Source organism: Motacilla alba, chromosome 6 (genome assembly GCF_015832195.1).
Source record: "Motacilla alba alba isolate MOTALB_02 chromosome 6, Motacilla_alba_V1.0_pri, whole genome shotgun sequence".
In the NCBI taxonomy this organism is placed as follows: domain Eukaryota; kingdom Metazoa; phylum Chordata; class Aves; order Passeriformes; family Motacillidae; genus Motacilla; species Motacilla alba.
The window spans coordinates 4,568,014-4,590,171 of NC_052021.1; the positions used below are offsets into that span (position 1 = coordinate 4,568,014).

At 44.0% G+C, this 22,158-nt stretch overlaps 1 protein-coding gene across 3 annotated transcripts in view; it reads left to right on the forward strand.

Moving 5' to 3' along the window:
* PRKG1 (protein kinase cGMP-dependent 1) overlaps positions 1-22,158 on the forward strand; it is a 372,025-nt gene that overhangs the window by 307,182 nt on the left and 42,685 nt on the right. For all 3 annotated transcript variants that reach the window (XM_038141718.1, XM_038141717.1, XM_038141719.1), the window contains 2 exons: positions 1,295-1,360; positions 8,962-9,036. In XM_038141718.1, the coding sequence (XP_037997646.1) occupies positions 1,295-1,360; positions 8,962-9,036 (141 nt within the window). The remainder of the gene's footprint in view (positions 1-1,294; positions 1,361-8,961; positions 9,037-22,158) is intronic.

Here is a 22,158-nt window from a genome sequence, read left to right on the forward strand (position 1 = left end):
AGTTACTCTCTCGTTTAGTGCTGGGCATTTGCTGGTGGTTGCTCTTGCCTGTAATCCCCTCTTAGTAATTTCTTTCCCAATTAATGCCTTGAACTTGGAGCTTTTCATGCCATGCACTTCCAAGGTTTCGTTGGCCTTTAATGCCATGGATTTCTGTACCTGCCTGTGCTGCAGCTGCTGGCCAAAGTCACCTTCTAGAAAAGGATGGATTAGTAGAAGTTAACAGAAATTACAGCAGTCCCTTGTGGATCTGAATACCTCGTTTCAAATTTTATCGGAAATGTTGGAGCTGAGGCCACCAATTTTATTGTATTTTCCTGCTCCATAATCATCTAAGTATAAAACAGTAACCAAACCATGTCTGTGATCCATAAATTTACAGGGATAGATGTATTTTTGTGGCATCTGGGATAATGGGACACATGTGTTGAGTTTTAATGGGAATTAGTGGACACCAACAAGTTTGAATTCTCATTTTAATGGATCAATATATTGTCAAAAGCTGGCTACAGCAACTTAATGAGGAGTTCAATATTATCCTTCCTTATCCTCTCTGCATTTACCCTAGTTTTAGGAGTTAATAGAGGTAATTATCCACCTCTATTCTACTACTTCTTTCTCATTGCTTTAAATTAGCACAGTGTGATTTATCAGTGGGGTTAATTAGCGCGAATACACACTTAATTCCAGTCCAAATAGACTCAGAGTCAGCATTACAGCACAGGCTGGAGTATTAATGTATTTCTGCTTGCTCCACTCTAAAGGTATGAACATGAAGAAATTAAAGTTAATTAATGATGACCTCAAAGGTAGAGGACATGTGCATCACCCTTTTTTAACCATTTTCCTGCTTTAATATCGCCAGTCTTTAAATTGGAATTTCTAGTCCTAACAGCACCTGTAAATCTGATTTTCTGCTTGCCTGGAAGCCTAGAGTGTTCCAGCCTAAATGCATGAGAGGTGTGCAGAAGAGGGGAGGTCTCTTTTGCCTGTAATCCACTTAACCTTTGGAACATGGAAAGGTTGGAGGGAAATGGGATAAAGTGAACCCAGAAAATGCAGAGCTGACTCTTAAACACTGGAACACCAAATCGACCCGATTAAAATTAATTAAACGGATTATTTTTATTAGTCTTGGAATTCTAGTCTTTTATTAGCCTATATGGATGATGAAAACAGCAAGGAAAAGCTGTGAAAGCCAGAAATTTGTCCTCAAAGTGCTTGAAGAACCCTGCGTGTTGGAAATCAGAAGATTGTCATGGAAATAACTGGAGAAATGTGTTTTTTCTTGCAGGGAGGATGTCAGGACAGCCAACGTCATCGCAGCTGAAGCGGTCACTTGTCTGGTCATAGACAGAGAGTAAGTTCCTTCTTCTGCCTAGGGTTGGGGGGAAATTCCCATTTAAACCTTTTCCAGAGCTTAATGAGAGCCTTAGATCATCTTCTCCAGAGAGGCCTCTTAATTTGGGGTGATGAAGTCACAGAATTGAAGAGTGGAGGGAAGGTGCCCCTAAATCAACAAGACAAAACTCAATAGTGACAATTAAAAAACTCAACAGTGACAATTAAAAACTCAACAGTGACTATTAGTATCACAGAAAGTCCAAATGGAAATAAAGGAGGAGCTGGAATTACTGTGGAAATTCCACAGCATTTGCTCCTGGCAAATGCTGGAGCAAGGTGTTATCCCAGTCCATGTGGGGATGGAGAGTCCTTGGGAGAAGGCCACAGCCCTGCTGGGAGCTCTGTCACTCAGAGGAGATGCAGGAGATCAGAAGAGTAAAATAATAATTTATACAGGAAGCTTGAGAGAATTAAGGAGGGTTAATCCAGAAAAAAAACACGCCTGGATGCTCCAGTGCTGCAAATCCAGCTGCTCTCTGCAGTTACTGGGAACGGGATTAAAACATGACATAGAAATTGAACGTGATTCCTGGGCTGGTTTTGCCATTGTGCAGCACTGGCACAGACCAGCCAGAGGCATGGACACTCCCAAGATGATGGGAATCTTTCTATGGGAATGTGCTATGGATCTGTGAAACCCACAGAGAGGGTGAGGAGAATTTCACTGCCTCCCCCCATGCCGAAGCTCCAAGAAACCTGCAGGAGGGAGCCAGAAACTGTGGAGTAACGAGAAAAAATTGCTGATGTTGGAAAAGAAAATAAATACGTTGGATTTTTGAAGTATGTGGGACCCACCTATGGGCCTGGAGCTTTCAGAGCAGTGTGGGTTGTTGGGGTGTCTGGGCAGGGCCAGGAGCTGGATCCATCATACCTGTGGATCCCTAGAAGTGATTCTGGAGCCCTTCTTGTGTTCTGGTGAGAGATGGGATTCTGTGCTCTTGTAGGGCTGATCTCCATCCCCTCAGTCCTGCTGGGACACCAGTGGTTTGTGTTCAGTTATCTCACAGACCTCCATTTCTGAAAATCCAGTGTTCCGTACAGGCTGAGCTGGGGAAAACCTTCAGAAATCCTGATAAGTTCTGATTATGTTAATTCATTATTAATTGCAAAACCCGTGGTCTGTCCATTGAACACAGGTGGGGAACACCTGAGGGCTCCTTTCTCAAGCTGGTAGGTAAAACTTCCACCGTCCCTTCTCATGCTGTGGGGCAAAGAGATGAAGAAGAATTTGATTATTTAGCAAGATAACATTTTGATAATCTTTATGCCTTTAATAATTAGATAATTTAGCAATCATTAATTCAAAGAAATAAAAAAAAGCAACAAATAATTTCTGCTTTTTCTTTTTACACTTTTGCAACTGCAAACACTGCAAGGTGTTTTTGGTTTGCACTGTGAGAGTGCAAAAACCCCAAATAATTCAAGTCACTCATTCCTGATAATTTCCCAGACTGTTCCTTTCCTTGTCTCCTGTGCCTTGTCCTCAGCATCCAATGCCCTTGAAATAGTAAGGAAGTACAAGTTAAATTTAAACTGATGAAGCTGTGCCTAATCTACCTCAGAGATTCTATTAACACTGTGCAATTAGCAGAGTAACACTATTTTAAAAATTCTTATTTATAGTGCAAGAAAAGTGACCCTATTGATAGCCCTATTTATAGCTCAGAGCAGGCTGTCCTGTGTCCTGGCCAGTGCTGAATTTCATGTCCCAGCTCTTCCTTAGGCTGTTATTTTATAGGAATGACAGCAGCAGGAGCAACGTTTCATGTGGAGATAAACTACCAGGACTTACGGCAATTTGGGAATTTGGTGAGGAAAAAAGAACCATTTTTTAATATCCAGACAGAGCAAATTTTACACCTTTTGGGTTGTGGTGGTGGATGAGAACGTTGAGTGACACAGGAGGCGGCAATGGGAGCAGGGAGTGGGTGTTCCCTGCAGCTGGAATTTGTTCCATGCAGCAGGAGGGGTGACACAAGCCACTGAAGCTGCCAAATGTTTTCCTTTTCCCAGACAAGCTCTTTGCCTAATCAGATGGAGCCACTGAAGCAGCAATTTCCATGCTCTGTGGGTGTCCCCATCTGAAGCAGCTCAGCAAAACTGGCGTTGCAGTTTCAGAAAACAAGTGATGGGAAAAGACCTTTTCCTTAACACATGGGATTCCTGGAGAATTCCAGCCTCACTGACCAGCATCACCCATTGGAATTATCTGCAGCAGGGCAACTCTTCCAAATTCCTTGTGAAAGGCTTCCCAAGGCATCCAAAAATTGTTCCAGCTGCCACATCTCATTAATGAAGTCACACCTTGGTGCCGCAGGAAGTTAATTCCTAAGGGAGGCGTGAGCCTGGCTCTGGATTTGCCAATATTCCCAGCAATTTTAGGACTGGTTTAGCTGCTGCAGGGTTTGTAGTTTGGGGGTGAATAATAGCAGAAACTTTCATCTCAGGGATGAGCCAGGAGCTCTGGGCAAGTTGGGTTGGAGAAGGGAATTGCTTAAGTTGGGTTTGAGAGGAGAATTGCTTAAGTTGGGTTGGGGAACGGAATTGCTTAAGCATGACAAGAGGGAATGCTTTGCCTAAAAGGATCTCTGGAATTTATAAAATATTATGAAATGGCTACAGGGCTGAAGCAGTGGGAGTGGGAAATACCACAACGGAAGTCAAACTGGAGCTCATGATGGGTCTTTAATTACCAGGTGATGTTGGTGCTGCCTTGACTTTTAATTTCCTTGTGAAACAAGAGGGCTCTTCCAGTCTCAAAAGCACCCCAAAGACTCCCAAAAACTTGTACAGCTATTTTTGCCAATCTAGGAAGACGTGCTTTGCAAAGTGCATTTCCAGCATCCTTTTCTGGAGTAGGAATAAGCAAAATCCTGATCTAACAATGAAAACAACCTGCATGAAGCATTTGTTGTATCCCATGGACTTTGTTCTCATTTGTCCTTGTCCTGGAAATATTTGTTACAAAAAGCATTGGCATTTTTTCCATCTTGAAGTTGTGGTTTTGAGTCCCTTCCTTTACTGGAAAAATCAATTTCAGTGGGATTTGGTCCTTAATGCTCTTAATCCTTCCCTGTGAGGGTGGGGAGGCCCTGGCACAGATTCCCAGAGAAGCTGTGGATGCCTCTGGATCTCTGGAAGTGTCCAAGGCCAGGCTGGATGGGGCTTGAAGCATCCTGGGATAATGGAAGGTGTCCCTGCCATGGCACTGGATGAGCTTTCAGGTCTCTTCCAACTGAAACTTTTCTAGGAATTCTATGGTTCCCATTGACAGCACCATTCATTTTGGTCCCCCCAAGGAAGAAAGCCAAAAAATTGTGTAGTCCAACCTGGTCAGGTGTATTTGAAAGAAAGAACTTGGAATTCAGAAAGAAAATAATCCAAGGAATTTCCCATTATCATCAAAATTTCAACATAGAAGAGGAGGCACCATAGTCCAGTGGAGAAAATGAAGTGAGAGGGTGACAAGGCTGAGGAAATGAGGTGGCAGCCCTATGAGGGACCACAGCAAGGCTCCATGCTCAAGGTCTCTGGTGGGTTGGGATTGATTTATCCAGTGTTTTTCCTGCCATGGAGCACAGACCCAACCATGGGCTTATGGAATTGGCTTGGAAACGTCAACAAAATCCACACAGCGTTCATGGGAATTGTGACAAAAAAGGCCAGCTGGATATCTGATCATTTGAGGGAATCTGGAGAAGCCTTTGGGTACTTGAGGAGCCACACAGCTCATTGCAGCCCCTCCATTTCCTGCTGCTCAAACCTCCTCTCTGGGAACACACATTAATATTTTACAGCACCTCCCAGATGGCTTTAAGGCATTTTTATTTCCAAGTGGTTTCTTTGTTGGTTTGTTTTTTTGTTGTTTTTTTTTTTTTTTTTACAGTTCATGGACTCTCTGTCTTTAGGACTTGCCTTGACCCTACAAGATCAAGGCTGTTGTTAATGAAGTTTTTCCTGTGGTGGCACTGCAGGAATTCATCCTCTGGGAAAAAAAGCTACTCTGGGAGCTGCTCGATGGTGCTGCCTCCAAATTGTTCTGATCTTGGCCTTGTCAGAGCTCATCCTGATGAATTTCCAGGCTCCTTGGAGGCGTTATTAGATTTGTTCCAGAAGTACATTTGGGGAAAAGTTAACAAATATGTGCTGGATTTGATGGATTGGTCCTTTAGGAGCTTGTCTGTAAAAGGTCTTCTGATAAAAATGGTGCAGACACGCCTTGAGCATCTGTTCTGTGGATCAGTTTGAATAAAGATGCACAGACACACTTCACTTGCAGCCCCTTGGTATGGAGAGAAAACAGGAGAGAAAGGCTCCAAACTCATTCCTGACGTTTGGATCATCACTGGCACCCTCAGGGACAAGTTGGTGCCACTCTATAATTCTTTTTTTTTTTTTCACACCTACCTCTTGAAACTGAGAAAGTGTTTGAAAGTGTTCATGGCTGCTCCTGAACTGTCGGAATATTTACACCGAGGTTGATTCAGGTTCATCTTTTATTTATATGGGATTTTTTTCCCCTCCATATAATTTATTTATGGTGCCAACAACGTTTTCCTGGAGCTCGGAGATTTAGCAACACTGTGGGTGTTGGGAGGACAAAATTGCCTCATGCAAATGGAGAGAGAGGAGCTGATGGATCAGAGCCAGAACAACTCAAAGCCCAGCTGCTGCTGACAATTACAGAACTACCTGGAATTTACACTAAATGCTGTTTTTCCAGATTCTTGTCTTCTTTAGCTGCACATATCAAGAGGATGCACCTTTTTTTTTTTAAGGCAACATTTAAAATATTTCAGCTATTTTCTGCTTTTCCACTTTGCATTTTCCCATTTTTGTCTGTGTTTCAAAGCCTGGGTTTGGTTTTTTTTCAGGGAGAGCTGTGAGGTGTCAGCAAAGGTTATTGGATCGGCCCTCCTGGCAAGGGAAATTGGAGAAAAAATGAAATAAAAAAGTATTATCCTGGCATGACTGACCCCATATAAGCTGAGCCGAGCTCTTTCAGGAGAGATTTTAGGGTTTGCTGCTTTGCTGTTTCTCCCTGTCGAAGCAAAGTTTATCCATGGAGAAAATTGGTTATGAGGAGAGAATAGAAAAAACGAAGAGAAAAGGCCACAGGGAGAAAAAAACCTGAGCAGTTTCTGATTGAATTCTGGGGGAGGATGGGACTGAGCCGAGACTTTAACAACGTTGAGATGGGCAATAAAAAAGGGACTCAGGTGAACTTTGATAGCTTGCCCAGTGCTAAATCTGGCTTTAAAATTTAATAAAAATTAAGGGTTTTAGGGAAACTTGTTACTCCTTTCAGTGACTTTTTCTTCTTTGCTGTTTCACTGGAAAAGATTTATTTGCACTGCCAAAGAAAGGGTATTTTTAACCCTGCCATGTTTTCCTAGGCAAACCAAGCCTAAAGCACAATTTAGGCCCTAGGTGATGTCTTATGGCCTTCCAGAATGATTTTACTGTGTACATTAATTGCCTAAATACCTGTTTGGGGTGCAATTCAGGCATTAACACCCCAATCCTGCTTTTGTATCACTGTCACTTTCCAAGGTTTGGCTTTATCCCGTGGCACATTCCCAGCAGCAGGAAGATAAAACTTGAGGTGCTGAAGGAGCTGAGTTGTTCCTGTTTTCACAGCTGAGCAAGGAATTGGGGTTGGAAAGTTACTCCCATTATTAACATGTCCTAATATTTTAATATTAGTAATTACCAGATTGATTAAAACCCACTAACACAAGTTTATATGAGAGCAAAGGGGTTTGTGACTTCTCTTTCTCATTAATTAACTAATTAATTTGCTTGCAAAAATTATTTCCTTGATTGTATGATTTGAAATATAATGAATTGAGTGGAAGACTGGGGAAATTGGTGTGGGCAGAGGGCATTTCCTGAGCTGTAATTCCCAGCAGAGAATCCCAGGATGGGTCAGTTTGGAAGGGCCTACAGTGAGCACTTGGTGGCACCTCCCTGCTCCAGCAGGGCCATCCCAGAGCACAGGGTTGTGTGCACACAGCTCTGGAATAGCCCCAGGGAGGAGAATTCCCCTGGAAAAGCCCTTCCAGCAGCTCCAGATCCAAGCCACCTCTCCTGTTTGTCACCTCCTGCCCCGCAGTGATGGGGAAAATATGGCTTTTTCCAACAGGACAATTGTGCCTCCCTTGGTTCTGCTGTAAGTGCCATCTCCACATATCCATGAGGTGCATTCCATAGGGTCAGGCATCTCCTGAAAGTGTCAGTGTGTCTGAGCCACCTGGGATGCCACTGTTCCCATCCCAGGAACATGGAGTGTCCCCGGCTCACCCCATGCCTGGCAGGACACTGCACTTCCCCAGCTGCCCTGGATTTTCCTCACCTGGTCAGTGCCATTTATTCTCTTTGATCCTACAAATCCTCCTTGAGAAAGGGCCATATTAAATATCCCCTCCTTATTCCTTATGTCAGAAATGTGGCCCTCAATGGGGATTTTAGGTTTCTTCTTTCTTTTTTTTTCAGTGTTTCTGTTCATTTTTTTGTCAAGTTAGAGCAATTCCTTTTCTTGAGCTCCGTGTTTCGTGCCTCAGGTGTGTCAGGAGCACAGAAGAATTGCAGGATTTTCATTTGTGAGGCTGTGACATTAAGGCAGAGATCAGCCAAGAGACTCTGGTTTGCAGCAGTTCATCTTTTCAAATTCTTCTTCTTTGAAAAAGAAAAAAACCTGTGTGTGACAGACCCACTGGGAATACTGGAACTGGATAGTAGAAAGTAGCTTTTCACCTGGAATATTTTTGTTTCAAGGCATTCGCTGATTTCAGTTATTTACTTCTTGTTTTTCATGGAATCCCAGAATGGTTTGGGATGGAAGGAGTATTAGGATCATCCTGTGCCACCCCCTGCCATGGGCAGGGACACCTTCCACTATCCCAGGCTGCTCCAAGCTCTGTCTATCCTGGCCTTGGGCACTTCCAGGGATCCAGGGGCAGCCACAGCTTCTCTGGGAATTCTGTGCCAGGGCCTCCCCAGGGGGAACCTGGGAGGGAGGTTCCCTCAGGGAACGATCTCCCAGGGAACAATTCCTTCCTAATATCCAGCCTGAATTCCCTCTCTTTTCAGTTTGAACCCCCTTTGATGTGTTTTTGGATGCTTTTTCTCTGAAGATGAGAAAGGTGGGATCCAGAAGTGAAAATTCCACTTTGGAAGCAGAGGGATTTAGAGGATTCCTGGTTGGGGGACAGAGATGTGGTGGTTGAGGTGCCCCCACCAGCCACATTTGCTCTGAAACTTCTACTGGAGGGTGAAAACCTTCAGCAGCCGTTTCAGTGGGCGGGATAAATAATTTTGGATCTTCTTGGTGTTGGTTTGTGTATCTCCAGCATTTCTGAGGCCTGGGCCTGGTGGGTCACCAGCATCGAGATCCAGCCCAATTGCTGCCAAAAAGCCACACAGGATTTCTTGGCTCCCTGGTGGAATCTCTTCAGGTTCAGTGGTGGACCCGGTGGGACTGGATTATCTTCAGGGTATTTTCCAGCCTTGATGTTCCTGTGATTTTTCTCTCAAAGCGTCCCTTTGTCTTTACAGCTCCTTCAAGCACCTGATTGGGGGCCTGGATGACGTCTCCAACAAAGCCTATGAGGATGCAGAAGCAAAAGCAAAGTAAGTGCTGAGCATCAAGTCTCAAACTTGTGTTTGTTGATGGTGCATCACTGGAATTCCCAAAAAAACCCTCCTTGTTCTCCATGCAATAATACCAAACAGCTTAAAAAGGAGAGATTCCTCCTGTGGATAGAGGAATTTTCCTCCTTGTGTCTCCCTGGTTCTCCCCATGAATATGGAGATAGGTCTCCTCTGGTCACTGCCCAAAGCCAGGTGGTCCCAAGGTCCTGCTCAATCATGATATTTGAATCCAGTGGATCTTCCAGAAATCCTCTTGAAATATTGAGGTGAGAAATACATTGTGAGGTGAGAAACTCCAGATCTGGGAATTGCACTTGAGGGAATTGTTGTTGAGGGAATTGTTGTTGAGGGAATTGTTGTTGAGGGAATTGTTGTTGAAGGCATTTCATTTCTTTAGAGAGCTCTGAGGTTTCTCAGATACTTTCCAAAGTCAAACATGTTCTGAGACAAAGGATGGGCAGTGGAATTGTCATTTGAGAATAAAAACTAGAACTGCCTTGATGTGAAGCAATGTATTCATCTGAAGTCCACAATAAATATTCATTCCTTTCAGAAGGGAGCTGTAGAGAATTAGATTAAAATATTTTTAAAACCCCTACTTTTTATTAATTCTTGAGCTGCAATTTGATTTTAATCTGTAGTCTTTGAGCTCTGATTCTATCCCAATGATTAAAACTTTTCCTGTTCTGCTTTAGGAGATGCTCAATATCAACCAAACACAATTGAAAGGCAGAAGTTGTTGAAAAGAAAATTAAATTTGCTCTATACAAAATTTCTTTACTTTTCCTCCCTCTCAATTATTTTGCTTTTACGGGGATTTTTTTCATAGCACATTACAGAAGAGGAGAAGTGTTTTCTCAAAGTCAAATGCTCTGAGTGACTGCCTAAATTGCAGATTCCAATTGGGTTATACATAGAAACTTCTCATTAAACCGCAGGGGTTGGAATGGTGTCTGCTGAAGGTATTGGGCACCTCTGTGGAGGGGAAGTGAGAATTCCCTAATTAAGTTTTGATTAAAAATAACTCTTGGTCTGTGTCAGAAACTAAGATCCATCTCAAAAGTCTTCAGTTCATAAGCAAAACTTGTTAATTCTGCAAAATACCCACAGGTTTCTCTTTTCTTATGTTTGAGTGATATTTGAAATATTATATTTAATTTATTTTAAGGTATTAAAAGAACTGCATTTTAGATTGGAATAATATTTCCCTGCCTCAGATCAAATGTAAGCTTCCTTCTTATAAAGTTCCATTAAAAAAAAGTTAAATTTCCTAAATTCTTGTTGACCCAATTAAAAAGGTGGGAGACTACCAACTTCCTTTACCATCCGCAAAAAAAAAAGGGGGTGTGGGGCATGGAATGCTTCAGACAGATAATCCCAAGTATCCCAGGCTCATTCAGGTATTATTTAATATTAATTTTTCAGTGTTCCTATTTGGGTTATATTGATTTCCATCGGAGCAGAAGGGAAGAAAACATTGGGAGTAACACTGGGGAATTTTGGGTTGGGTCATAAATGATGTCATGGTCACAGAAGATTTTTGAAGGTGCCACCACAAATCATTAGCACCAAGAAAAATGTGCCCTTCCCACATCTATATTTTTAAGCTCTAATGTTGAGTATTTGTTATTCCAGGAACGTTGGGGATGCAGATTGAGGACATTTTGGGAGTAGTTCAGGGAATTTTAGGATCTGCTGTACAATGTGGGGGAAGCTGCAGTTTGGGAACTCTTTGGAAGGAACTCTTCCTTTTGGGAACCACTGGGTTTTGACCTTCACATTTTTGAGCTTTCCTTTTCTTCTAATGCCAAGTGTTTCATCCCAATGGAAGGGCAAAGGCCTGCTGATGAAGGAGGAATTGTTCCCTAAAAGGCTGAACCAATTAATTTTGATAGCAACTTTTTTATCCTTAAAGTCAGAGGCTCGTGCTGGAGCCCTGTCACTGCAGAGTGGGTGTGACAGTGACATTATTGTCACATCTTGACATTTTGCCTCGGACAGAGAGGAGGGATCAGTGTTGTCTGTCTGGAAAAACATCCAAAAAAAGGAATGCCCTATTGAAAAACAGAGTATTTAGCAGTCAATTTGCATATTCCTGTTTGCTGGGCTCCTTGAAGGCCAGCAGAAGGATGGATAGAGGAGGGAAAAATTGTAAATTTCCTTGGATAGAGAGCCCAGAAGAATTGCGAGCCCTTCTAGAAAGTTTTGGTGTTCCAGAGTTATGTCGTGAGGCAAAACTCCTTGGGAGAAAAGTCTCCTTGGCAGCAAGTTTAGCTTGGATTCCTTTCCAAGCAGCAGTTAATTAGCTCCAGTTAATTGTCCTTCAAGGTCTTATTTTTTCCGAGGGGAGGTTTGTGATAGGGAAGAACTCGGAACATAAAACGTGGGCAGGTTTGTGAGGCTTTACGCAAATCCCACGGAATGTTTTTGCTCGTCTTTTTTTAGCTCACATCTCCTTTTCAGAGTTCACTGCCAGCTGGGAAAAGGCCTTGGGATGCCTCCTGTGGATCAGGATGACCAAGGCCAGCTTGGGCAGGATTGGTCTAGTGGGAGGTGGAAGGGGTTGGGACCAGATGGGCTTTGAGGTCCCTTCAAACCCAAACCATTTTGGGACTGTAAATGCCTACAAAATTAGTGGCACTGTGGTTTTTTTCCCATTTCCATGCTGGAGCAAATCCCTGGAGTCACAGAGCTCAGGGCATGGCTGAGAGGATATCAGGCAGAAGTTACAGGCTTGGAATATCTTTCCATGTATCCGTCTGTCCTCCAGGCCTGGAGGAGCTGAGCTAGTTACTGAGTTTATTCTTATTTTAGAGGCTTTTTCCTGCTTTTTGTCAGCTTGGGGTTGACAGTTCCCTTTAATGTCCATCCTTGGCGTTCCCTCTCTTAAATCAGCAATTGCAGACACGTCATCTGTGAGACCAAGATTTTAATTGTAGGCTATGATTTTAATTATAGGATTATGCAGAGTATAATATGAATTATACTATTCTACTCCTTTAATGTATTCAAATGACTTAATGAATTAATTAACTAATGGATATTATAGTTGCTTCCTAAAAAGGGAAGGAGAGAGGCAAATTTGCTTCATGCTCTGAGGAAATGAGAGTCCAGAAGAGCAGCACTCGTGTCCCAGTGCCAGGCCCAGCCACACTGGCATTTAGGGCATGAAGGAGATGCCCAAATCATTAGGATTATCTCAGTGTAGGTTGCTTCCAGATGGAGCTACTCCAGCAGCTTCCATAAATCCAGGAGGACACAGGAGGGTGGTTTCTGCTGCAGCTGGTGGTGCCAAGTGGGGTGAGGTTCAGTGATCCCCTTTGCTCAGGGCACACCGATTTCTCCTGCTGGGCTCATCCCAACCCGGGAACTCCTGGCGTTGATCCTGTGCAATTATTGAACCCTTACCAAGGTTGGAGAGGTTCCTCTGTCGCTGGTGCCACCTTTCCGTGGCAGGGCTGTGGCACAGCCACACCAACAAGCTGTCCCTTGCCACCCAGCTGGGACAGCTGGCAGCTGCCTGGCTGTACCCAGCCGACCACAGCCCCCAGAGGCACTGTCCCAGTGCTCCCATCACATTCCCAGCTGGCTCCCAGTGCCCATGTCCCATGGCAGCAGGGCTTGGGATTAATACCAAGCTGAAGCCTTGAGAAGGCTGCCCTAGAACAGAGGCCAGACAGAGTTAAAGAATAAAGTAGGGATTTATTAAAAGGATCTCCTCCATGGATCCACCTTGGGCAGCACAAGAGCCCAGCCAGGGCTGCACCCAAGGTGAACCAGAATGGTCACAAAATGCACAACCGGTCACAGGGTCTCTCACTTTGATCAGTTCTGCTCCATTTGCATCTTGGAGTTCATTGTCCAATTACAGCTTCAGGTTATAAAGTCCCATCCTGCTTGTTTTTCTCTCCTCACCATTATTTATACTTTTTGGCCTGGAGCTTGTAACAGTTGTCCTTGGTCTCCAGTTGGAAAAGGATTGTTTTGTCTAGCTACCCTGTGAAGAAAGCTTGCTAACACTTCATATGAAGCTCAAAGTTACACACTTATGTAGCACAGAATCTGAAAAATATGAAAGCTAAGACTTAAGGCATCAGTCTGGACTCTGGCACCTTCATGCTTTTGCTCCAAGCTCTCTGCAGGTAGAGGTTGTTCTGACTGCACTTTTCCCTTGTTTTATTTCCCATTCCTGCTGTGTTGCAGCCCTGGGGGAATGTCTGAACACTCCCAGCCAAAATTAGCTACTTTTCCCAGGGCTCAAGGGGACAGGGACCTTTATTTAGTGTATGATGCCTTTCCATGTCCTTGCAGCCCCAGAGCCCTTCATCTTTCTGGAGCTGTGTTTTAATGAAGAGCTTCATTAACAGTTGGACTCAAAAATCTGAGGGCTCTTTTCCAACCTGAATGATTCTATTCAAACCTTTTGTTTCAGTCCCCTTTCCTAGTCCTCTTTTTCAATCCCCGAGATGTCCTTTTTTTCACCTTACACCCCCTCTCTCACTCCATTTATTAATAAAAAAAGCATCCCAGGAGTTAATTGACTTAATTTTGCCGCAGAGGGTGCTTATGAATATTTTTCCCTTTTATAAACCTATGGAAATGAATCAATATAAAAGTCCAAAGATATCTAAGGAAAAGAAATAAAGGGTAAGAGGAGAGAGAGTAGAGGAAAGATCCCACCATCCAGAAATGAGAGTTGGTTGTTGCAACTTTGGTATCTGTGGATCAACGTGATGGTCACAATCTTGATCTACTGAGGATGAGGAGACACATTGAGGCTGGATTGGCCCTTCAGCTCTGTAAAAAGGAGCAGAAACCAGCTAATCTTCATGGAAACTCCTCTTTTGGTGTGATGGAAAACCTTGGGAAAGCTTTGCCTGCAGGTACTGCCTCTGCAGGGCTCTGTCCAGCCTGCTGGGTTGGACATCCAGCCAGCCTTGGGGTTGTGTGGCTAAAACAGCCCTGGGCATTAGGGAAGGATGGTTCCATTTTGTTTAGAAGTACAGCTGAGATAAGCCAAGAAAGATTTTAACCCCTGCCAGAAGGGAAATAGGCAGAGTTAGGGTTCCAAAATGGGAGCTGCCAGTTAAAGAGGACGATTTAGTGAGGGTCTGACTTGGTGCTGGGCTGGAAAACTTTGGCTGAAATAATCCACCAAGGCATGGAATGTAATTTTTCCTCCAAGAGACAGTATTGCTGGCTTTGCAGCATCAGGGAGCTGTGCTGAGGGGCTCCATCCTCCTCTGTGTCCCTTGTTCCCTGAATTAGGGACCATCTGGGAAGCAGCTTTTGCCTCGGCTATCCGTGGTGCCAGACTGGGGAGAAATCCCGTGGGATGTGCAAAAAGCTGGCAAAAAGCTCCTCAGGGCTATAAAAAGCAGAGGTTGCAGTCATTTCTTTTAAGCTGTGTAAATAATTAAAACCCTTCTCCTCTCTGGTGAGGGCTGTGTGGAAGCAACAACTGATCATTGATACCTGTTCAGTTTGTGTGAGCTGGAACATTTAATATCCAAAAAAACTGAGATTTTAGGTGGCATTATTTGGCCTCTAATATGGAAGAGCTTTTTCTCTTCCTGCTGGAGAGTGCTTTTCCCATCATTCAGCCTTAAATTATTTGTCATTCCATCCTGAAGCCACTGGTAGTTTGTGTCCAGCTCTATCACATTTTCCTGATTGCTGTAATAAATAGGAGTGGAATTAGAAAACATCTCAGAAATCATTTGAAAATGTGAGAGCCCAGCAAGAGAGCACGCAGGGTGATGTCCCTAAGTGAAGGTAAATGCTAAATATGACTTTGTTTATTGAGGAGGACTTGCTGTTTGTTTGCAGACTTGAATTATTCACACAGAGACCACACCAGGCAGACTTGGTGGCTGCTTCCCTCTGGAGAAAGAGCACTGGGAATGCTCTGTCACTCACCAGGGGTATGTGAATGACCTTTGAAAGCCAGGTTGTTTTATTTAGGTAACAATCTCTGTGCTCTCCCCTTGCTCAGTTGACCTTTGGATGTGATAATGGGCTGGGGCATGTCAAGACAGTGTGGAAAAGTCAGGGCCTCTGAAACAGGCTGCTCTTCCAACAGCTGGCTGCATTTGTTTATGGAATTGGGGCTGTCCTCTTTGTTTTATGGAATTAGGGCTGTCCTGAGGAAGCCAAACTGCAGCAGAAATCATCCTTAGGACAACAAATCCCAGAGGGGAGCAGAAATGCAATGGATGCCTCCATGTGTGTGGCCATTCCGGCTGCATGTGGTGGGAGCACTTGATGGTCTGGGCCTTGGGAATATCTACCATTCCTGTGGCATGGATGGGAATCCTTCTCTCAGGAGCTACTGGGAATACTCGGCTAATCCCAGAGCTTGGAGCTCCATGTGGCGTTGGCTCGGTGCTTTAACCAGAAACCTTGGCCAACTTTGGGGGGGGTCGAGGCAAAGGCAGCATTAAAACATTTCCATGCACCCCTGGTGGTGTAAATTGGTTGTCCAGCACATTTTGGAGCTGTCCTATCACCCTGATTTTTTAAGACTTTGCTAAGCCTTCTGATGTTTGCATTCTTCTAACAAACTTTCTCACACACAATTCTGTAAATAACTTATGTTTTACATTCTTTCATGGAGGAGGAGAGAATTGATGGACTCTTGGTCTGTCCAGTGTCATTGGAGAGGTGGCACTGTCACCCTCCAATCCACTGTCACTTTTGGAAAACTATAAATATTGGAGTCAGAAAATAAAGGTCCCTCTTTTTTATTCACCTGGAGAGCAGCAGTGTCTGTATCATAATTTCGTGTCGTATTGCGGCACTGTCCTGAGGGTTTATCTAAACAGCTTTTAAGGATTACACCACTTGAAGTTGGGCTATTTCTGTCCCACTGTTATCTGCCGACTTAAATAACAGGGAGGCACTTGAACAAAATGTAATACAAATAAAACTGAGTGATTCTGCTGCTACAGGGAGCCAGTGATTTTGGAACTGCTGGAAACAGGTGTGAGATCATTTGTGGCTTTCCCAGAGCTGCAGTTCCATGTTAGTCCAGTTCTGCTTGGCTGTACCTCAGCAGCTCCTACGACCTCAGACCTCACTTTCATATCCAAGAGTTTGTAAGGGAAAGGAAAGAAGATGTAGAGCCAGTGAGAGATGAAGGGCAGGTATGTTGCTGGTGCTGGCACCCAGGGAAGGTCTGACAGGAAAAGATTTGGGACCCAGAGGGAAGCACCAGGGCAGGAGGTGAGACAGCGTTGTCTCCCTGCTGTCAAATTGTCTTGGCAAAGACATTGCCAGATAAAGAAGTTTCTTCCCATTCACCCAAAAAACTTCCCAGGCCAGAATTTATGGGAGTAGCTCCAAGGTTTGGGAATGCTGGTTGTTTTAACTGCAGGGAGAGGGGAAAGAGTAGAGGGTGGAGGTTCCTATTTTAAAATGAGTGAATATTCATTGTTCTCCCTGCAAACATTAGTGAGTGTGGTACCCAAAAACTACCCAGCAAATTCAGCTGACCCCAGGACAGAAATTGTGTTACACTGGGAGATGAAATTCAATCACCCAACTGTGAAATGGAAGAATTTAATCCCACTTTTAAGTGAAAAACACAGTGCAGCCTTAACTCTAAAGCTGCTGCCGACGTCTCCATCTCACCTGCAGCTGAACCACCAAAACAAACCCTTTTTCTTCTTCCCTGTAGAAGACAATCACTTTTCCTGAGGGCTCATATTGCTGTCCATATATAGCTTCCAGTCTAAATGTAGTCCCTATTCCACTCAGGATTTCTACCTTCATCTCATCCTTACCTGGGGAGCCCCTTCCAGAGCCTAAAGGGGCTCCAGGGGAGCTGGGGAGGGACTGGGGACAAGGGATGGAGGGACAGGACACAGGGAATGGCTTCCCACTGCCAGAGGGCAGGGATGGATGGGATATTGGGAATTAGGAATTGTTCCCTGGCAGGGTGGGCAGGCCCTGGCACAGGGTGCCCAGAGCAGCTGTGGCTGCCCCTGGATCCCTGGCAGTGTCCAAGGCCAGGCTGGAGAAACCTGGGACAGTGGAAGGTGTCCCTGCCCATGGCAGGGGTGACAATGGATGATCCTTAATACCCCTTCCATTCCAAACCATTCTGGGATTCTAGGAAAGGATTCTAGGATGGTTCTCTGCCTTTCCTGCTCCCAGCTGTGGGACCCACAGGATGTGATGCTCCTGTTGTTGGCATCACTGGGAAGGTGCCAGCCTCCCATTGCAGTAATATATACCATAACACTGATTAATGGAAGTTTATTTTAAAAAAATAAATCTGGTGCTTCCAATATTGTTTATGGATCCTGGGAAACTGCCAACCATGTGATATTATTTTTCCCATGTGCTTGTTTGCAGCACTTGGAATGCCAGAATGGTTTAGGTTGGAAGGGACCTTAAAGCCCATCCAGTTCCATGGGCTGGGACACCTTCCACTAATCCCAGGTTGCTCCAAGTCCATCCAGCCTGGCTTTGGACCAGATTTAGGGCATCCCAAACCCCACACTGGGCAGTGCACTTGGATTTCCTGGCTGTGCTCTGCTCCACTTACATTGATTTGCCCTCAGTTGCATTTGTTACATTTTCTCCGTGTCTCACTGAACGCTCCATGAAATGATTTGAGAAGTGGTGAGCTCTAAATCTTTAAATCATCTGAAAAAAAAAAGTAAAAAAAAAAAAAAAGGAAAGACAGTTGTCATGATTTAGCTGATCCCACAGTTTCTGCAGAGGTATAACAAGATGAAACATCAGAAATATAGATAAGATGACATTGTGATTATGTGTGATAGCTCAGTGCCTGTAAACCTTGAAAGAGGAGATGAAAGCCTGATCTGGGCCATTATGTTGGACATTAATGTAAAACTGCCTGGAGGTTTTTAGTGGGGCTTTTGTTATTAAATTTCTGATGCGAGTTAAAAGCCCCTCATTCATGGCTGTATTTAAAATTCATTTTAGTGATGGCAGTGAGGTGTTCTGGCTCTGTCTGCTCAGCAAAGCAGCACAGGGCGACGTGTTTGAGCCCTGTCTTTGCTATCTCTTGGTTTCCTGTCATTTCCTGTGCAATTGTTGGGTCGCTCTGTAGAAAACATCAAATAACATCATTTATTGATCACAGAGCGAGGGATTGGAGTGATACCACGAGCATCAAAGTGTGCAATTGGAATCTGCTTAGCTGTTGATGATCTGTGTTAAACAACTGTGCCATACCTCCCCCAACCCCTTCAGAGCTCCAGGTCCTGATCTGAGTCTGTCACAGACAGGTGGAGAAATTATAAAAGAAAAGCCCCATAAAATTAAGCCTTGCTCTGCTAAATTAATAGCTGGCCTGTCACTTCTAAATGCAGCTAAGTAGTTTGCAAGTTCCCATGTAAAAACAAGCTTGGGAATGAGAGTTTGTTAACACAACAGTCTATTCCTAGGGTGTAAAATAAGTGCACCTGTATAAACAATAAGATCTGTCTCATAAGAATCAGTAGAGAAAATATGTAAACTAACCAGAAATACAGAAGTTTGATAGACATGCAAAATACCATGTACCAGCCAATGTGGATGTATTATCAACAAATAAGATTTGACACAGAGCCTTCTGATGATCCTATAAAATATACCCTACACAATAACAATCTGGCTTTTCCTTCATGAAGATAATGGAGTCTTGGCTGACTTATCACAACATTAGTCTTGGATTAAATCTCAGAGCATTTCCATCCCGAGATGCTTCCTCAGCAAGGTGCATTCCTCACACACAGATCCTTATTCCTTCAGCCCTCTGGAGGCTGCCCCTGTGCAGGAGTGATCTCATTCCTCTTGGAGGGCAGCATGGAATTCCCATGGCTCAGACCTCTTTGAGGAGCCCCAAATGGGAGCAGGGCTGGCAGCAGCCCAGGCCAGGGCTGGGACTCTTGGAACACACTGGGAAATTGCCAGGGAGTCCCTGCAGATGCTGGCTTGGCACAAAACTAAAAGCCTCCACTCGGCTGCTTTGAAACATCAGCTGTGCCCTTAAATTCCCCCACTTCCAGCTTCCCAGTAATTTCCTACACTCTGGAAATGAGTGCCTGCAGCTCAGCTTTGAAGGCTGTTTTACCAACCCCACTGCTCCAAATCAGCTGTTTTAATAAGCTGAGTTGTCATATTTTGCATCTGGGTCAGATTCAGACATGAAAATATTTAAGAGTTGAGCAAGTGCTTAGTGAGGACGTGACCTCCTGCTTGGAAAAACAGCAGATCCAGGAGAAAATACTGCTCCAAGGCTTTTGCTCCCTGCTGCTCACACATGCCCTTGCTAAGTATTGAAGCTGACCTTTAAAGCAAAAAGGATTTGCTCTCATGTTTTATGGTTGCAAAGGGTAAAGTCCTGCAGGAGTGAGCCTTGCACTGGTCACAGACCACACTCAGCACTTCCCAAAGTCCCCTGAGAATTAAATATATTCACATTAAATATGAATATTAAATGATAAAATTACATAAACGATATTTAGCTGGTTTTAGTTGGTTTTAGCCGGCTTTTCTTGCAGCCAGCTAAAACTCTGGTCATTTGAACTTTCTTTTACTGAGTTTGGGAAATGCAGCAGCAAATGAGGAATATTTCCTCCTGTTTCTATTTGTGTTTCAACCTCTCCATTGTTTCTCAGGCAGGCAGGTTTTTATCAGTGCCTCGTTACCCAACTCCTTGGAAATGGAGAAACCACTCAGACTTCTCAGGAGAGCCAGGGGAGGTGTAAAGGCTGGGAACAAGTAGTGCTGTACCTTCCCTTTCCTGGTGGGTTGGTGATGGTTTGAGGTGGGAGTCTCTCCACTCAAGTGTCCTTTTATGTGAATCTCTTTGCATAGCTTCAAGCATTTTGGAACATTGTTTTAAACACAGATAGGGGAAAGAAATTCAAATATTTGTTTGACCTGCAGCATCTCCTGTGCCGTTATACAAAGGAGCTGAGCATGAGAGAGCTGAGCTTGGGGGGTGCCAGGGGCTGCATTGCTCAAAAACTCAACAGGAGCTGCTCCAGGGAATTCTCCTTTTGAGTCAGTGAGGGTTGGATGGCACAGCCTGGCTTGGAAATGAAAATAATTGCAAACAACTCAACTGTTTGAAAGTTTTTCCTAATTTTCCCTGAGTTTCAGTGGATGCATGCTTAGAAAATGAACATTCCTAGCAGAGGGCATCACTCCTTCTGCTGCTGGGGCTCAGGAGAGGCTGATCTGTGTCACCCCTTTGGAGAAGGCACAACAGGGGTGCCCAAGGATAAACACTCCTGGAATATTTGTAAATGGCATTGAAAGTGTCTCTAGAAAAAAAAAAAAAAAAAAAAAACAAAACGACTCAATCATATTTTATTATGGCCTTCTAAAAACTCTCCAGGGCTTGAGGGCTTGGAATAGATTACAGTCCCAGCAGTATCTCTCTCCCATTTCCAGTGTTCTTGTTGGGAAGAATCCTGCTGTCATGTTGGACTCCAATTGATAATTTCAAAGTGATAATTTTCAATCAACTTGATAATTTTCCTGAAGTCCTTCCATTTAAAAACCCCTTTCACTGTTAAAAAAAATAAAATTACCCAGGACCACTTTCAAGATACATCCAAAAGCATCCAGCCTGCTCTTTCCTCAGAAACCCATTTTTACAGTTCTTTGTACGCAGACCTTCAATCCTTGTGCCAATACTCATTTATAACTATGAAGTCCACCTGAGAAGGTCCTAAATTAGTGTTTGTTGCCCCATTCCCACATTGCAAAACTCCAGTGTTGAGGGATGAGAATCCAGAGTGACTTGGGGTGACTGGGGGGAGTCAGGATCAGAGCTGTGAATGAGGAGCTGGGGTTTTGCTGCCTCCAAAACTGAATAATCCAGAAAACAGCTCAACTTCAGCAAATGGGATCAACCTCTTCAAACTGGGGTGATTGAGGGAGTCAGGATCAGACCTGTGAATGAGGAGCTGGGGTTTTGCTGCCTCCAAAACTGAATAATCCAGAAAACAGCTCAACTTCAGCAAATGGGATCAATCTCTTCAAACTGGGGTGATGGCGGGAGTCAGGATCAGAGCTGTGAATGAGGAGCTGGGGTTTTGCTGCCTCCAGTTATGCAGAAAACAGCTCAGTTTCCACAAGTGGGATCGACCTCTTCCCAGTGAGTCTGGGCATTATCATTTGTGTGCCATCTTTTTATTTGATAAGGTGCAGCCTTATCTGGCCCTGCCCTTAGAAAAGCCCAGTGCCCATTAGAGATATTTATTTGTCTAATAAAACACAACATTGCCAGCTTGGACCTGCTCATTTGTATTTTACACTTCTGCTCTTTACTCTCAGTTTCTATGGGAACCTGGGCTGTTACAGCAGTGGGGAATAAAGAGATGAGGAGAAGTCTTGGAAAACACAACTCTGTTTCTCCTCTGAATTGCCAGGCACAAACACTCAGCTTAGATCCAAATAAACTGGGAAAGGAGCAATCGAGGCAGGAGAGTTGATAATCATCAAGTCCCTCCTCGCTGAAACATCTCAGTTATGCTTTTCTACTTGGAAAATCCAGGTGTGATGCTGAAAAGCTGGGATTGAGGAGGAGATAACAGGTTGTGGTGCTTGGCTTTATGGGTATTTTAGTGCAGAGTGCTCCAGTGCAACTAAAAATTTTATCAAAGCCCTCTCTTTTTGGTGTTAATTAATTACAGCTGATGAGGTGGAAATGTGGTTCATGTAAAATTCTGTACATGAGAAACACACTCCAGGTCACCCATTCCAGGGGATCCTTCAGGATCTGCTGCTTCTCTCAGTGGTTAATGCAGATGAGCTGAAACAGTGAGCAGGAAATAATTAGGAAAATCCCCTTAAGGACATTCCTTGCAGCACCATGATGTGAATTCTGGACAAGATGCTGGGCTCAATGATCTGACAAGTCTTTTCCAACATAAACGATTCTGTGTTTGCACTTCAACCTGACTTGGAAGGATGTGGGTGGAATGCTCTGAATGCAGAGTGTCAACAAGGAGAAGATGAATTTTACATCTTCCACGAGGTCTGTGTTTAAAATCCAGCAGATTTAGTGAGGATATAAACAAAAAAAAGGCTTTTGACGCAGCTGGCCCAGAGCAGCTGTGGCTGCCCCAGGAT